Genomic DNA, 17,651 nt, shown 5'->3' with positions numbered 1-17,651 from the left:
CTTTAAATTCTGAAAAAATTGTTTTACTTGACTATAATAACTCCTATTCAAAGGTTCATCCTGCTTTCAGTAGGAGGTTGAAGTTACGGGGATAAGAAAAGCAGAAAAATTGTTCTCCCACGCAGAGCCCCCGCAACCGCGCTTGCAACGCGTGCACCGCACGCGGGCGCCACTCTAAAAGGGCGCCAAAACCTCTTATAGACCGCATGAAGAACCGATGGACCAAAGGTTTTCGAAAAAGATTCTTTCAAATTTTTTTAACAATTTTTTTTCCAAACTTCTTTCTTGCAATTTATACAAGTTTCCGAACGTCGTAATCGCTATGAAATAGCTAGATATTGGTTTACAAAAACGCATACTCGATGCTAATCTTAGGGCATTTTTTGCGCCATGTGCTGCACACAGCTTAAATTTAACTGAAAATGATGCTGCTAAGGTTTCAAATGAAAGAGTGGACTCTTTTGATATTGTACAAGAACTTTATATATATATTTCTATTCATCTACAAAAAAAATGAAATGTTATAAAATTTCTTATGATGTTTCATTCCAGATTAATATTGTAAGCAAAATGATACAAAGTGTAGCGATTGACATTAAAGTGTGCCAAAACTATTTGAAGAATTTAGTTGATCATTTCAAAAGTTATAGGGATGACAATGTTCTCGAGGAAAAACTAGCGGCTGCTCTTGAGATAGATCAAGGTTTTTCTCTATTATATTCTGTAAGACGAAAGTATAAACCAAAATTGATCGATTATGAACAGACGGATGAGGCACTTCCAAGATCCAAAAATCGCTTTTAAAATAAATTTCTTTTTCAAAATAATTGATCAAACACTGAGTTTCTTATATAGTAGGTTTGATATGATATCTGATAACGATAACGTTTTTTGTTTTATTTGTGATATTCTTAAATTAAATGATAAATATCTATTAAAATGCTGTCATGCTCTTCAACAAAAGCTAACTGATCAGGAAAAAAAGAGGCTGACGTGATAAAAAATGATTTATTCAACGAGATAAAAGCCCTAAGATTGTTTTCATTATCTGAAGCGAAAATCCTCTTGAAATTCTACAATATATTTTTGAAAATAATCTAATTGTTTCGTCTCCAAAGAACACCTACCCGGTGAACAAAGACGTCTAATATGGAGAATGGTAAATGAATATGATTCCAAAGGAGGCTTCAAATATTTATTGTCTCGTAAAATATATTCATAAAACTGACAACATCAAAATTAATTTCTTCGAAAATATTGACAACGTCAAAAAAATTATGTTTCATAGATATCTTAGATACAGAGTTTCTCCAACATACTCCCACCTTGAGTTACAAAACATCAGAGGAGTAACTCAATTCCAAATCACCCTGTATACTTCGATGGGGGTTTGACAATTCTCCCGTATCTTGTGATCACAGGTTTTTTCTCATGTGCGGGTTTGTCATCTTTTTCATTTTTCTGTTCTTCTGGTTCTCTGTCCCTTTTCGTTCCTTTCTCTTCTTTCATTTTTTCTTGTCCTATTTTGTTTAGAGCATGGAAATCTATTTCGTTATCCCGACTATTGATTTCTAGGGGATAAATTCTTTGCACTGGTCTCAATAATGACCCCGTAGCTGTTTTCAAGCGAACTACTCGAATTTTACCATCTCGCCCTGGAATCATTTCTTCTATTCGAGCCAGTGGCCAATCCAAGCCAAGTGGACCGGCAAGATCTACACCTGCGACTTCGAATACATTTGCATCTCTCACTCTATCTCTTGGCAAAGGTATCGGTGAAACTTCGGATGATTTTCCATTGTATCGTCTGCATACAACACATTTTGTAACGATTGATCTAAGTGTTTTTCTTCCTTTAAGTATCCAAAATCTTTCTCTCAGCAGACTCAGCAGGCCCTGTACACCAACATGGGAAGCTTTCACATGTTGTTCATGAGCAATTTTATCGACTACTGGATGCTTGCTGGGTAAAACGGCTGGGAAACGGAAATCTCGCGAATCTTCTCGTGCAGAAATTTTCGTTGAAAGTCGTATTATTCCATCATTATCAATAAAAGGACATAAAGTTTTCAGTTTGGGATCATTCAGTCCCTCAAATGCCTCTTCTTGAATAAACTTTATGATGCAGTTTTCGGACGAAATCAGCTCTGCCAGTGACAATGGACCTATTTTCTTTTCATTTCGGTTAAGAGAGTTGAAAATGAATCTTCGTATCCAACTCAATATCCTCACGATTTTTTCGAATCCTGAAAAACGCTCGTAAAACCAGGAAAAACATTGGTTTGAAGACAACATTGAAGAAGTCACACACTTTCTTTTTTCAGTATTAATAACATCTTCTTCGACAGAATAATTTTGAGAAGGCCATTGTTCAGGGGATTTTTTTAGCCATTCCGGACCCTCCCACCATCTCGACTCAACTAATTGCTTCGGAGAACATCCACGAGAAGGAAGGTCGGCTGGGTTGAAATGACCTGGAACGTGAAACCACGCTTCCTTATTCGTTAAATTACGAATTTCTTTCACTCGATTCCATATGAAAGGTTTCCAGTTATCATCTCTCTTGATCCAAGCTAGAACCGTAGATGAATCAGACCACCAGTAAACAGGTATATCGACCGGAAGGTTTTCAGATACCATTTTGGACAATCTTGCTCCAATCGTAGCAGCTAAAAGTTCCAATCGAGGGATTGTCATTTGTTTAATAGGAGCAACTCGGGATTTTGCTTGAATCAACTGTACTTCCACTCCCCTACTCGATTCAGATCTTAGAAAAATTGCAGTTGCATACGAATTTCCTGAGGCATCGCAAAATACGTGAAGAGTCCATCGTTCATGGACTGCGTCAGATGTAACTAACCATCGTGGAATCTTGAGATCCAAAAGGAACGGAATATCTTTTATCCAGCTCAGGAAACAGATTTTGATATCATCAGGTACTTCAGTATCCCATCCTAATTTCAAATTCCACGTTTTCTGCAGCAATATTTTGGGATACAATGAAACTGGACAAGAAAATCCTATTGGATCAAAGATCCTTTGAGCGGTTGATAAAATTATTCTTTTGGTTATCAATTCAATGTTGATATCTCGGTACCATTCAGAATTCAATTCTAGGGTATCCAAATTTCGATTCCAATTCAAGCCTAAAACTGGTGATAAAACAGATGCCACTTCAGAGTTATCGATAACTGTGTGCTCCCATCCTCGTAATTCAAATTTAGCATCAGCAAATATCATTGAAGATTCGTCAATGAACATTTGAAGTTCCTCTTTGCTGTCTACACTGGAAACACAGTTGTCTACATAAAAACTCTTCAATAGTTTCGGAATGATCGATTTTATGGAAGAATTTTTCTTTGTTTCAAAACATTTTTTTAAATGATACTCAATAACGGCTCCCAGCAAGAAAGGGCTGCACGTTACACCAAAAACAACTCTAGTATGACGGTAAGTTTTCAATTCTCCATTTTCATTGTACCAGAGAAATCGCAAAAAGTCTCTGTCAGTAGATGTCAAACTGATTTGAAGGAATGCTTTCTTTATGTCAGCAATTACTCCAATCTTGCCTAATCGAAATTTGATCAGAATTGAAGGAATGAGTTCTATTAGATTGATACCTTTTTCCAAGCACTGATTTAATGATGGTTGAGATTTTTCTTTGGCAGAAGCATCGAAAACAGGCCTGATTTTTGTTGTAGTACTGCTTTCCCTGACTACATGACGATGAGGTAGGTAGTGTCCCTGGTATTGGAGATCTGATACTGGAACTTCTTCAATAATTCCTTCGTCCAACCATTCTTTGAAAACTTGAGAATATTCCTGGAGATATCCATCATTGTTCAACTTTTTCATCAAATTTTCGAGTCGTCTCTGTGCTATTGAAAAATTGTTGGGTAATGGAGGATGGCCTTCAATCCACGGCATGTGCACCTCATATCTTCCATCTTCCTTTCTCAGAACAGTTTCCAAGAAATGTTCCATTACAGCTTTCTCCGTGTCTTTTTCTGATTTCTGTTGTAATGGATCGGTGATTCCAAGGACATCAAGACTCCATAAGTCGGTAGGTCCCAAATCTCTACTCAACATAGAAGTAACAACCAGCATTGAAGAATTTATAGATTGCTCATTCGAAGTAACTTTGCCCATGATTGTCCATCCCAATAGCGTATGCAATGCCACAAGTCCACATTTAAGTTCATGACGTTTTCCAGTGAGTAACTTTCCAGCAATATCAGCTCCAATTAAAATATCAACGGGACCATCTTTTTCATCTGAAATTTCTATTCCCAATGAACTTAGTTCATCCATCCAAGGTCCTTGCCTTACAGAAGTAACATTATTACAGATGACTATTTGGTCTAGAGCTTCGAAGTTACACGCATAGTCGTCGTGGATACTACTCAATCGTATTCGATAACAATGATGGTTGCAAACGTCAGTATTCGTGCCACCAAAGAGGGCATGCACCATTTCTTCTCGTCGAATAGATTCATATAACATCTCAGAAGCAACGGATTGTTTTATGTATGATCTTTGAGAACCGGTGTCAATGATTACTCGTGCCATTCGTGATTTATTCAATCCATTAAGCCTCACTCTCAGAGTTTGTAGAAACACCTCTGCATATGTATTATTCGAAAGGGAATTCTCTACATTTGACTGTTTTGGAGCAGGTACAAATTTCGTAGTTGTTTCATCAGTCTTTGTACACATGATATCAACATGTCTTCCATTACAGATTGAACACACCGAATTTACTCTGCATTTTCTTGCAATGTGACCATATTTAAGACATAGATAGCAGCACCCCCGTTCAATCAATTTCTTCTTACGATCAGCTAGTGTCCAATTTCTGGCATCTGAACAATCTCCACTGCAATGACTTCCGTTGCAAAAGTGGCATTTCTTCTGGAATTTATTATTCATCAGTCCAGATGCTGTTGGAAGAGCATTTTTTACAGGAGGACAATCCACAATCTTTTTTGTTTTAGATTGCATGTCGAAACCAGCAACCGCCAAAGTAATGCGTTCTTCATTTTCAACTTCCTTTCTAAGAAAGATCATCAGGTTATCCAAACGTATTTTCAAAGTGGATTCAACATCATAATGACTACTCCTTTGCCATACCCTTATCAAATCTTCGGGGAGGCAAGATTCCACCAGTGGGTACAACATTGCTGCGCATGTATCTGATGTCACATCTAGAGTTTCCAATGATCGCAACTGGGATTCTAGCTTATCATAGAGAAAACTAAGCTTATTTCTATTCCCAATACTAGTCAGGACCAATTTCAACAGCTCTCGAACATAAACTTCAACAAGAAGATCTTTTCGGCCAAATCGACTCTCAAGGCTTTCAATAACTTTGGGATAATTGTCTCCGCTAGGTGGATAACTCTCAACCAATTGACGAGCACGAGAGTTCGGAATCATAGCTTGTAAAAGATATTGAAACTTGTCTTCAACGGGAAGATCTTCATCATTGTGAATTCGCTTAAACTGACTCCAGAATGGAAGCCAGTCTCTGATATCACCTCCAAATTTCTTGAATTCTATAGTAGGTAGCTTCAGTTTACGCTTCGTGTGGGTGGAACATACGTTACTTGTTTCATCGGAATGATTCGGTGAATGACTCTCAATAATCAACTTGAGTTCATGATATTTTTTCAAAAAATTATCTGCTGATTCAATTTCGGAAAGCAAAGTACTCTCTTCGCTGCTTTCTGACTCTAGGATATGATCTAGCAATTGTCTGCCCAAATCAGCAATCAACTCAATTTTCTGGTCCAATATTCGAACATTTCCTCGAATTTCAATTAAATTAATATTCTTCTCACCAAGCATTGTGATCACCGCATCATAAATTCGAGTAAATGATACTCTCTGAGCCTCAAGCATCTTCTTCACCTTCTCCATAATCTGAAGGGGTCCTGTCACGGTCGCCAAATTGTTTCGTCTCCAAAGAACACCTACCCGGTGAACAAAGACGTCTAATATGGAGAATGGTAAATGAATATGATTCCAAAGGAGGCTTCAAATATTTATTGTCTCGTAAAATATATTCATAAAACTGACAACATCAAAATTAATTTCTTCGAAAATATTGACAACGTCAAAAAAATTATGTTTCATAGATATCTTAGATACAGAGTTTCTCCAACACTAACTTCTTCTCTACCGAATCGAAGTATTGCCTCAAGAATCCTTCTCACTTTACCTGTGTCTGTTGCTTCTGGTGAGAGATCATTCACTAAATTAAAAAGAATTGAAAACTATTTGAAGTCTACCATGTCATAAGAAAGATTTTTTGGATTGGCAATCTTAGATATAGAGCAAGAGATACTCGATAAAATTGATTGATTGATTATATGAAAAAATTTGCAACAGCCAAATCTAGAAAAACATCCATTCAATTTCTGGATGGATCCTAATGAAATGTTTATGCCTTTATGGATAATTTAAATAAGAATACAGCTTAAGTTTTTAAACACATTTAAAATGTATTATGTTACAACTAACATCATAAAGTTCTTAAGGCAATGAAGGTTGCTGATAGATTTTCAACCATTCTACACTAAATTCTCAACAAAACAAAATAAAAATTCCGATTATCCAGCAGTGCTTTTACTCACCTCCCCCCTTTAAGGGGCGCCAAAAAATATGTTCCGCACGCAGGCGTTGATGTCTCCCTTGCGGGGGCCCTGCTCCCACGACTTAAAAACCTAGATGTGCAATTTTCGTTGACGCAATTATATTTATACCATTTTCACCTAATGTTTCTTGCTCAAATCATGAAAACCTAGAAGATTTTACCATTTGCCCCTTAAAAATCTGTTTGAGAACGCCAATGGCTCAAGAACAAGCTTCAAATGCAATGCATTTGTGTTGATGAGACAATAGCCTGAAGTTCTTGCTTTCCATTCTCAAACAAGAAATATATATTTCCTGAAAAATTCACCCGAACCTCTTCATGAAAGACCCTCCCGACACCATTCGGCGTGGAAAGAATCAACTTTAACTAATAAAACAAGATCCTAACAAAAGAGGAGTCAAGCCTGCCCTGTCAGCTGCCACACAAACGTCTGAAACACGACGATGTTCACCTTCAGGAGAACAGTGGGAGCGAGCCGCATGATGGCTGAGTGCAAGTTGTAACGCCCTGGGGACACTCGTGTTATTTGGGATTTCGTTACATCAACGCCTTTCAGGAGCGTCGGATGGATACCGGCGACATGCAGGGAAATTACCAAGTTTCGACCCACTTTTCTCCTCTCCTGTCTCGTGGCTGTATTAACGATTTTCAATTCGGTGTCGATTTATTCCATTCCTTTGGTGCATGTTCAACAAGTACGACTTTGTTGGAAACACGAAAAGTATATACTTTCTGGCTTTTATGACTGCAATGCATACGGATGTGGTTCAGATTAGTTCTGGTTATGAAGTCCAGGTAGTTTTGACAACATTGAAAGAAGATTAAGCATTGCAGGGGACATCAAAGGTGTTAGGATTTATTTCTATGAGGAAGAGGTGAATTAATTAATACTGTAGGAGTGTTTTACTGTTTTTTTTTCCTTCTATCCCAACTCTCCAAGCCTCTAGGAGACCTTTCAGAAGCTTAGAGCTTGTGTAGGATTTGTTTACGAATTTCACGTTTTGGTGCATCAATGTATCTCGTATACCACCTAAGTAACTGAAAAATAAAATGAATGATATTAAATGCGATATTTCCGAATTTATTATTAAAAATTCAAAAATTTCTCAAGGAATACTGGTAAATAAACTTTAGGTTACATTTTTCTTGAGTTAATATCACATGGAATCGAATCGGAGACCTTTGAAATAATATATTCCTTCCACTCAGTACAGGAAATTTAGAGATACAAGTTTGTTTGTATGTAGGTAATAATTTATTGAATCAATACCGAAAATCTCATATACCACATTTTAAAATAATTAATTATCTGATGGACTTATGCTTGTAATACGAAGTTTTCGTGGCTTGGTTAATCGATCGTCTAGGGGTATGATTCGATTACCTGGCCTTTCGTCTTTTTCTCCGTGACTTTGTTGGATTTGTAATAATTAAACTCTTTTGAATTATTTACATCTATTTACAAAGCCACAATTATACAGTACAACCTCAGTATTGAGAAGATCTTAATTACGTCTTAATTACAAGTCTCTCACTACGGTACTGGATTTCGTCTTTAACTCGTTTGTTGAGTACTCGAAACGTCTTCGATTATCACGTCTTCGTCGTACTTTAAGTTTTCGGTCGTCTCGTCTTTAACTTGTTCGCGACTCGTCTTAATCTAGTCCGCGAAACGTCTTTTCGTCTTACGTCTTAAGTTGACCGACCGAACTTGACTCGTCTTCGTCTTGAGTTGAACTGTACCGTCTGTACCCGTCTTCGGTTTAATTTGAACTGTGCTCTCTGCCGATTGGAACTACCCTCTCTCGAATATAGACCCCCCTTCTCTCGGTTTGACCACACCCTTAGGGGAAGGTACCAACCCCTAGTCCAATAAGGGCTTTTGCCATACCGCCCCCAAAGATCTTCGCGGATTCCTGGAAATCGAATATTCTAGAAGGACTAGAACCTGAGAAAAAGATGTAACACATCTGGTACAACCGTCTTGTTCTAGAACTTTCCCAACCCCAGTAAATCTCTTAAGTTTTACAACCGACATGACACATTCTTCGACACCCCGAAGAATAACACATCCTTTTTACATTATGTACAATAACAATTCGTTCCCTGTAAACCAATTGAAACTGTCATGTCCTTGATACTAAAAGAAACTAATAGGTCTCCAAGCATCCGGTTGACCGTCTCAAATCGTTACAGGGAATAATAACTGGATCCTAGATATACAACAATTTGATTCATTATCAAGAATACCAATTTTACAAACTGGTAGACACCATTTAACCAAAGACTTGAATATAAGTGTGGTGATCTGAATATTGATTTCCTTTCAGTTAATGACTCTTGGAAAAAACTTCTTGATGAACTTTTTACTTCTTTTGGTTAATTGGAGGGTTCCTTGGAGCCTACGAGAGTCTTTACAAATAAAAACGCAAAAACTTCGTCTAGCAAGGTTGACTATATAGCTACAAATGCTAACAGGATGAGCATTTCGGTGTCTGTTCACGAGCCCTTTATTAGTGACCATAAAGCTCTCATTCTCGACTATCTTTGTAATGACCAACTTGAAGTTGAACAGGATTTTATAAATTTCAGATTGATATCCCACTCAAATTTGGAGAATCTTTTCTCTATGATTTCAAATACAAACTTTCAAGTATTGTATAATTTCGACACAATAGACACTAGATTTCAAATATTTTTGGATTTATTAACTTCTTCGGTTGAAGCTACTTGTCCCTTGAGATCATTGCCTCCTACTCGGTGTCGACCGAGGTGGATAGATTCCTCAATACTTCAAGCAAGAGACCATTTGAGGAATCTTCACTGGGTTTTTAAGAACTTGAAATCCCAAGATGCTTTGATAAATTACAAGAAAGCTAAAACAGCATACAATCGGTTATTGAAAATTTCTAAACAAAATTATAATGATAATATTCTTTCTGAATCAACCAATCGCAACAAAACTTTATGGACCCTTGTAAATATAGAGTTAGGTACTAAGAACCGAAGTCGTGTCAATGATATTACGCTTACGATTAATGAACAGACTATTTCAGATCCCAATGAGATCGCCAACGCATTTGGGAACTATTTTTCTACTATGGGTGAGCTCGCACTACGAGGTGAATACGGAAATTTAATTTCGAACTCATGCACCACCCAGAAATTGGTTAACTCGAATTTTTACTTTTTTCCTGTTGTTCCTGAAGAGATCATATCTGTTATCTCAGGTTTGAAAAATTGCGGTGAGTCTGGGCCCGATAATGTTTCTTCTAAAGTGCTAAAATACATTTCTCCCCTTATTGCGGAGCATTTTTCTGATTTAATTAATTTCTCTGTTTCCTTGGGTAAATTTCCAGCAGTTTTAAAGCAAGCAGTAGTAAAACCAGTTCATAAAAAGGGTAATATTAATGACTTGGAAAATTATCGTCCAATATCGTTACTAAGTCAGCTATCGAAGGTAATAGAGAGGATAGTCTGCCATAGAATGTATGATTATCTTTCTAGATTTTCCATCCTGACAAGTTGTCAGCATGGCTTTAGAGCTGGAAGATCCACTCAGAGTGCCTGCTGTGAATTTTTTGAATTCGTTTATTCCTCATTAGATGATGGATATCAGGTTGCCGGAATATTTCTCGATTTAACTCGTGCATTTGATTACATTCAACCAGAGTTTCTTATTGAGAAAATGTATCAAATGGGTTTCCGAGGAGTATTCCTCGATTGGATTCGTAGTTTTCTTTCAGATCGGTCTATGGTGGTTAAGCAGGGTGGCTCCCATTCCCGAAGATATTATCCTCCTTGGCAATTAAAGCTCGTAATCTTGAAGAACTGATAAGGATTTGTGAATCTCTTATCAAACGATTTATTGTCTGGTGCCGAGGGAACTCTTTGATTGTAAATTTGGATAAAACCAAAATCATCAAATTTCAGATAAGGGACGGTCTTGATTTCACTGTGGACCATTCAGACTTCAGCCTCAGGTCATCAGAGTGTGTCAGTTTTCTGGGAGTACGTGTGGACAGTGGGTTGAGATGGTCCTTCCACATTGATCACGTATGTAACAAAATAAGTAAATCCTACTTTGCTATTTCCCGCCTCAAGAGTTCACTATCATTAGATTCTCTCGTTGGGGTGTATTTTAGTAGTGTATATAGTCACCTTTGCTATAACGTGGTTCTGTGGGGTTCATCCCCATATGCTGGGCGTGTATTTGTTGCACAGAAGAGAGTACTTCGTCTCATTTTCAACCTGAGTCCTCGAGACTCATGTCGCCCTATATTCAAGGAAAATAAAATATTATCATTTCCTTCTATATACATGTTCAATTGTCTAATTTATGTTCACCAAAATTTAAAAAAACTTAAAACTTGTACAGATTTTCATAGCTACAATACTAGGCATGAGGATATTTTATGTATTCCCAAGCATAACACTAAAAAATATGAGTCGTCACCTACTTTCACAGGAATTAAATTATATAATCACTTGCCTAAACATTATAAGAGACTTGGTGAAAAACAATTCAAGAAAGAAGTAAAATCAATGTTGATTGACAATTGCTTTTATAATATTCAATAGTTCTTTACTAATTCTATCACTTAAGACTTTTTTAATACTAACTTTTGCCAACATTGTTCTCTTTATATTTTCAATATGTTGTTATTTTCTTTTTTTCTTGTTGACTATTCCTATACATTATATGATGTCTTAAAGGAGGAATAAAGTATTATTATTATTATTATTATGTTCACATTTTCCTTCTGAGTCTGCCCTACAGGAAACTGTTTCTTCAATCTTCATCAAGTTTATTTTCGTTTATATCTCCTGAAAAGGCTGTATATAATAATTTATTGCTACTCACATTAATGGCCGCACGTTTCCCTGTGATTAACTTTTAGCCTAGATTCTGCTAATCTTTTATTCTTATTTACAATATCGCTTCAACATCAAAAGTGATCCTTTATCGTGATTATTATTGCTTACGTTTCCCTAGCGTATTATCTGGGTATTTTCTTCTACCATCGGTCAAAAGCATTAAACTTTATATGAGTTCTTATAAAACATCGAGAATGAGGAAAATAATGCACGCAGATCTAGTTTTTGAGTCACCCTGAAGAGAATAATTTGTTCTTTGGCCGTTTGGCCATTGGTACATCAATACATGTAGGCTTGGTAAATCGATCGTCTAGAGGTATGATTCGATTACCTGGCCTTTCGCCTTCTTCTCCGTGACTTTGTTCGGGTTTGAAACAATTAAACTCTTTCGAATTATTTACATCTATTTACAAGGCCACAATTATACAGTACAAACTCAGTATTGAGAATATCTTAATTACGTCTTAATTACAAGTTTCTCACTACGGTACTGAATTTCGTCTTTAACTCTAGTTTCAATTACTCGAAACGTCTACGATTATCACGTCTTCGTCGTACTTCAAGTTTTCGGTCGTCTCGTCTCTAACTTGTTCGCGACTCGTCTTAATCTAGTCCGCGAACCGTCTTTACGTCGTACGTCTTAAGTTTCAACCGACAAAACTTACTCTTACTTCGACTTTACCCGTCTTCGACTTAATTTGAACTGTCCTCTCTGCCGATTGGAACTTACTCTGTCTCGAATATCGACCTCCCTTCTTCTTTTGACCACAACCTTAGGGAAAGTACCATCCCCTAGTCCAATAAGAATTTGGCCGTACCGCCCACAAAGATCTTCGCGGATTCCTGGAAATCGAATATTCTAGAAGGATTAGAACCTGATACACAGATGTGACACATCTGGTACGACCGTGTTGTTTTCGAACTTTATCAACCCCCCAATGAATCTCTTCAAGATTTACATTTCTTGACATATCTTCGACACTTCGAAGAATAACACATCCTTTTTACATTATGTACAATAACAATTCGTTCCCTGTAAATTCATTGAAAGTGTCATGCCCTCGACACTTGAAGAAATTAATAGGTCTCCAAGCATCCGGTTGACCATCTCAATTAGTTACAGGGAACAATAACTGGATCCTACATACATACAACGTTGAATACTTATGCCAGCCGCTGTTGGGTTATTCGATACTGATGCATTTTAAAAAGATCGAAACCAGTCTATCATACTCACATTCAATGGCAGCACATTTCCCTATGATGAAATTTCATAGTCTGTATTTCGCTAGTCCGATTTTCTTGTTCATCATTATGTCCGTTCATCATTAAAGTGTGATCTCTCATCATCATTGATCACTAGGTATCTGTATTTTCTCATCATTCACAAATTTAAAGTTAGCATACCTACAACCTTTCAAACAACAACAAAAATAGCGTCACTTAACTCTCAATATGACTCAACTCTATGTTGCGTATACCAACAAGAAAGAAAAAAGTGGTCTAGGAAAGCTTATCTAGAGAACGAATAGAACAGTTATCGTAGATTTGTTTGCATTTATGCTAATCCATTGTAAGTGCCTTTCGTGTTCAAATAATATTGAATGTTCTGAATAAATCATTTCCCATGTTTCCAGAAGAACGAATATCAACTGGAGTGAATTATATGCAAAATATATCTAAACAAGTTGTTTAAGAAATGCATAACAATTAGAGATAAATGTATTCGTTTTCGTTGCCTACTCAACAAACATATAATAATAGGTATATATGCTGATTCTCTATTATGCGCTACTGAATTAACTAACAGTGTGGAATGCATTAACGAAACTATGATGTTCGGATACCGATCCCTTTGATCTCTTTGAAACATATTCAATGGTGAAGAAGACACTCATGGTAAATAATAATAATAATAATAACATCATAAATTACCATGAATTGGTCGAATATTCTAAGCAATAATCGAAGGATATCAGGTATATTAATATTCGGTATATTCGGTGAAAGCCGAGGGCAAGAACTTGTGCATATATTTAGTAACTCTCTTAGAAGATATAAATGCCTCAGCTAAATTTATCAAAGACAACAACCGAAAGATGAAATGTATAGTTCAATGCTGAGATGACAATGCATGGAAAACCTCAAGGAATTATCCAGAAAAAAGGTTTTATCGGATCTAAGGTCTTACAGATTGTAGCTAGTAAGAAAAAATACATAATATGGTAAAATTCCATGTATAATTGCTAAATATCTGGGTTTGGTGATTGTGCTATCCTGAAAAATATACAACATCAACTCTTCTGGCTGAGATCGGAAGCAGTATGACCATACGCTGAAGAATCATGATGATTGGAAGAGTACGTCTCTTATGCTAAAGAATATATAAAGCTGAAATATTTCTTCAATAAATTAAGTTTCAAGAATAGTTTCAGGAATAACTTTTGAGTCTAGTTTTTACGGAAATTTGATCACCAAACAATGAAACATGATTCCAACTTTACTACATAGTACATGCAATCTAACATGCGATCCTTTTAGAATTACCAATTTCATATAATTTCGAAAAACAAAAATCGAAAGTGTTCATACAATATGTAATAGGTATAAAAAATATTTTCTGTTCACATTATGTCCAAGGGCAATGTAAATTTTAATAATAATATTGCCTATTGACAATAAGAAGACTTATTTGATTCATATATTATCAGAACGAAATATAATTTATATCTATCACAGGGCGGAGTTATGCTTAGAGGATAAGTACATTGTAACTTTTGGCCCAGCTGCTGAGACACGTTAATTTAAATAAAAAAAGAAGGGTGTTATGATGTTGCGCAGCTATGACTCCGCCGAAATCCCGATTGCTCTTCTGTGATAATATTGAAGGTATTCAAATGGGCCTTAATCTAGTGTTCAAGTACCATCTCTAAAATCTTGGGCATAGTTGGTAGTATGCTTATTGGTCGAAGGTCCTCATAAGGATTATGAAATCCATGGGTTTGGCCCCTGATCTTCCTGAAGATTTGTACTATTTGATTAAGAAGGCTGTTGCTATTCGTGAACATTCAGAAAAGAACAGGAAAGATAAGGACAGCAAGTTCAGATTGATCTTGGTAGAGTCAAGAATTCACCGTTTGGCTAGATATTACAAAAGCAAGAGCATCATTGGACCCAACTGGAAATATGAGTCTCAGACTGCTTCTGCTTTGGTATCATAATTTATAATTTGTTTTAAATAAATGCGATAACCCGTGACCATTTTACCCTTGGGAATTGGTAGAATAATAGATTGTTTCCATAGTTCTGTAAAGTAACTTTCGACAATAGATGAATTTATGATATGAACAATAAAGGGCACTATAAATTTAGTTATGCCCTAGGACCCTTAGGGAATAATGTACTCAATAAAGAAATTGGTAACTAAGCAATAAAATCTAAATGAGTAACTACCATGACAAAATCTGTATTTTGGGTGTTATGTGTTGGCTCAGTTTCCACATTCTACATTATCTGCATTATAATATATGTAAGTTATTCATGAAATATTTCTTAGTGTTTATTGAAACAGAGAAGTTATGTCGCCGCAACCTGTATATTCCACGTGATTTCCATAATCCTAGAGCTACTGCGTGAATCGCCATTAGCAACAATGCGGATATCGGCATGGGGTAGTAATTAGGGGTGCGAGGCCTGGAAATCTAAGCTAGAATTTAATTAGTAGTAGAGAAAGGTCAATTTGTTATTGAACGTCCGAGCCCGTTGGGACTGAAGATTTTCACGCTTAAGCTCTCATTCCGGAAGTCTACTGACAATACAATGACCAGAAAATAACTATAGGGGACAGCAAGGCGGTAAATAAAGAGCTTCGAAATATGTTGTCGAACAATAAACGCCATGATAACGAGCGTCATATCACTGCATTATTTATTTGAAGGGTTTCTGGTCCATAACATTCGTGATGTCCTCCATACTCGCTTGGTATTATTCAGTAAAATATCACGAAACCAAATTGGAATAAATATTCATTTTTTATTCAAGATCATTCAAATTTTAGAAACTATTAGGTCATTCGCACAGATGGCGTTGCTAGTATTAAATCCATATGATTTTTAGTTAGTAACAACCTTCAAACGATACGTGTCAAAATTTGACAGCAGTCCGACCATTAGTTTGTGAGATATTGCGTTGTGAGTATAGCTACTTTTGTTATTTGAAAAAAAGATGGAAAAAAAGAATTTCGTGTGCTGATAAAATATTGCTTTTTGAAGGGAAAAAATACAGTTGAAGCAAAATCTTGGCTTGTTGAAGAGTTTCCGGGGTATGCACCAGGAAAATCAACCATCATTGATTGGTATGCTGAGTTTAAACGTGGTGAAATGAGCACCGACGACGGCGAACGCAAGTTCACAAAATAATTTTGAATGACCGTAAAGTGAAGTTGATCGAGATAGCAGTAATGTGAAGATATCATCTGAACTTGTACATCATATCATTCACGAATATTTGTTCATGAGAAAGCTGTGTGCAAAATGGGTACCGCGCGAGCTCACAATCGATCAAAAGCAACAACGTGTTGATGATTCTGAACAGTGTTTGAAGCTGTTTAAGTGCAATAAACCTCAATTTTTGGGTCGATATGTGACAATGGATGAAACATGGCTCCATCATTTCACTCCGGAGTCCAATTGACAGTCAGCTGAGTGGACTGCACGCGATGAACCGAATCCAAAGCGAGTAAAAACACAACTGTCAGCTGGCAAGGTTATGGCATCAGTTTTCTAGGATGCGCAAGGTATAATATTCATTGTTTACCTTCGAAAGGTCCAGACTACCAACAGCGATTATTATATAGCGTTATTGGATCGTTTAAAGGATGAACTCACTGAAGAAAAAAAGGTGCTGTTTCATCAAGACAATGCGCCGTGTCACAAATCAATGAAAACAATGGCAAAATTGCATGCAATTGCATTCGAATTGCTTCTGCATCCACCGTATTCGCCAGATCTGCCCCCAGCGACTTTTTCCTCAAAAGAAATTTAGCGCCAATGAAGAAGTACTACAAAAATGATATCGAAAAGTTGAAAAATCGCTCTAATCGATGTATCGCCCTCGAAGGCAACTATGTTGAATAATAAAATCGAATTATGGCAAAAAAAAATGTGTTCAAGTCCCCGGTCTACTCTATGGTAGACTGGGGACTTAAACACATTTTTTTTTCAATTTGCCTGCTACGTAAATTTATTTTTTCTACAATAAATATTCACCGTCGCAGAAATATTAGATATTTTTTTTTATATTCTTCTTATATTTTCTATAGTACAAGATACGTAATCGACATGAAACTTTGGACATGAGGATATATTTTTGGGGTTCAATTACTTCTTAGATCATTCATATTTAATGCTCATGATGAAACTAGCGAAATATATGAAGCGATAAATTAATCCTTCATCCCTCTATTAGACCTTCGTTGCTCATTCGGATTAGAAAGAAACGGAATACGAAATGCAGTAACAAGGTTCAAAGTGACATCACTGACATCCGTCGTTAGATTTAACTAACCGTTAAATGTTTGTTGAATGTTATTTACACGGTTGCTTTGATAGTTGTATTTGAGTTCAAGGAAACTATGAACTTCCAGATGAACGGTTTGTTTCAAAGCTGTGGTTGCTGTCGTCAGTAGAGACTGACCTATAACTTCGACCCTCTTTCTATCAAATGAAGTAAAACATATAACGTAGAATGGAGAAGCAATCATTCTGCCCTATGAAACTCCCTCGATATAAAACGAAAATCCTATGTATTCTAAAAATGATAAATACTATTAATTATAAAGTTAAAATGAGTCCACTTGATGAAGGCAATCTAATATAAATATCAGTATGACATCATTGTCTAAAACATGACAAACATCAAAACAAATCGAAAAAAATAAATGGTCCAAAACTTGAATAACTTAATGAACATAAAGGCATACATACGTTTCGGAATGTTCGTATTTTTTTAATGAAATTTTTCCTCATCAGTTGCTTGTAGTGCAAATAAAAACTTACTGAAATGGCTGAACTGCCTAACTGAAAGGAAAGCTAATCTAGTGATGTTCACAGAAGTACTC

The 17,651-nt window shown here is 36.3% G+C and overlaps 1 protein-coding gene across 1 annotated transcript; it reads right to left on the bottom strand.

Moving 5' to 3' along the window:
* Positions 1-1,365: 1,365 nt before the first annotated feature.
* LOC123673287 lies at positions 1,366-5,847 on the bottom strand. The gene has a single exon (XM_045607770.1). It carries the CDS (start codon positions 5,845-5,847, stop codon positions 1,366-1,368), a length of 4,482 nt encoding a protein of 1,493 aa, XP_045463726.1.
* Positions 5,848-17,651: the final 11,804 nt, after the last annotated feature.

The sequence above is a fragment of the Harmonia axyridis genome, chromosome 2 (genome assembly GCF_914767665.1).
Source record: "Harmonia axyridis chromosome 2, icHarAxyr1.1, whole genome shotgun sequence".
In the NCBI taxonomy this organism is placed as follows: domain Eukaryota; kingdom Metazoa; phylum Arthropoda; class Insecta; order Coleoptera; family Coccinellidae; genus Harmonia; species Harmonia axyridis.
The sequence above is the reverse complement of the archived record's forward strand: the minus strand, read 5'-3'. Positions and strand labels throughout refer to the sequence as shown.

Coding starts and splice junctions, on each gene's coding strand:
- LOC123673287 (XM_045607770.1), bottom strand. CDS start 5,847: ATGCTTGGTGAGAAGAATATTAATTTAATTGAAATTCGAGGAAATGTT.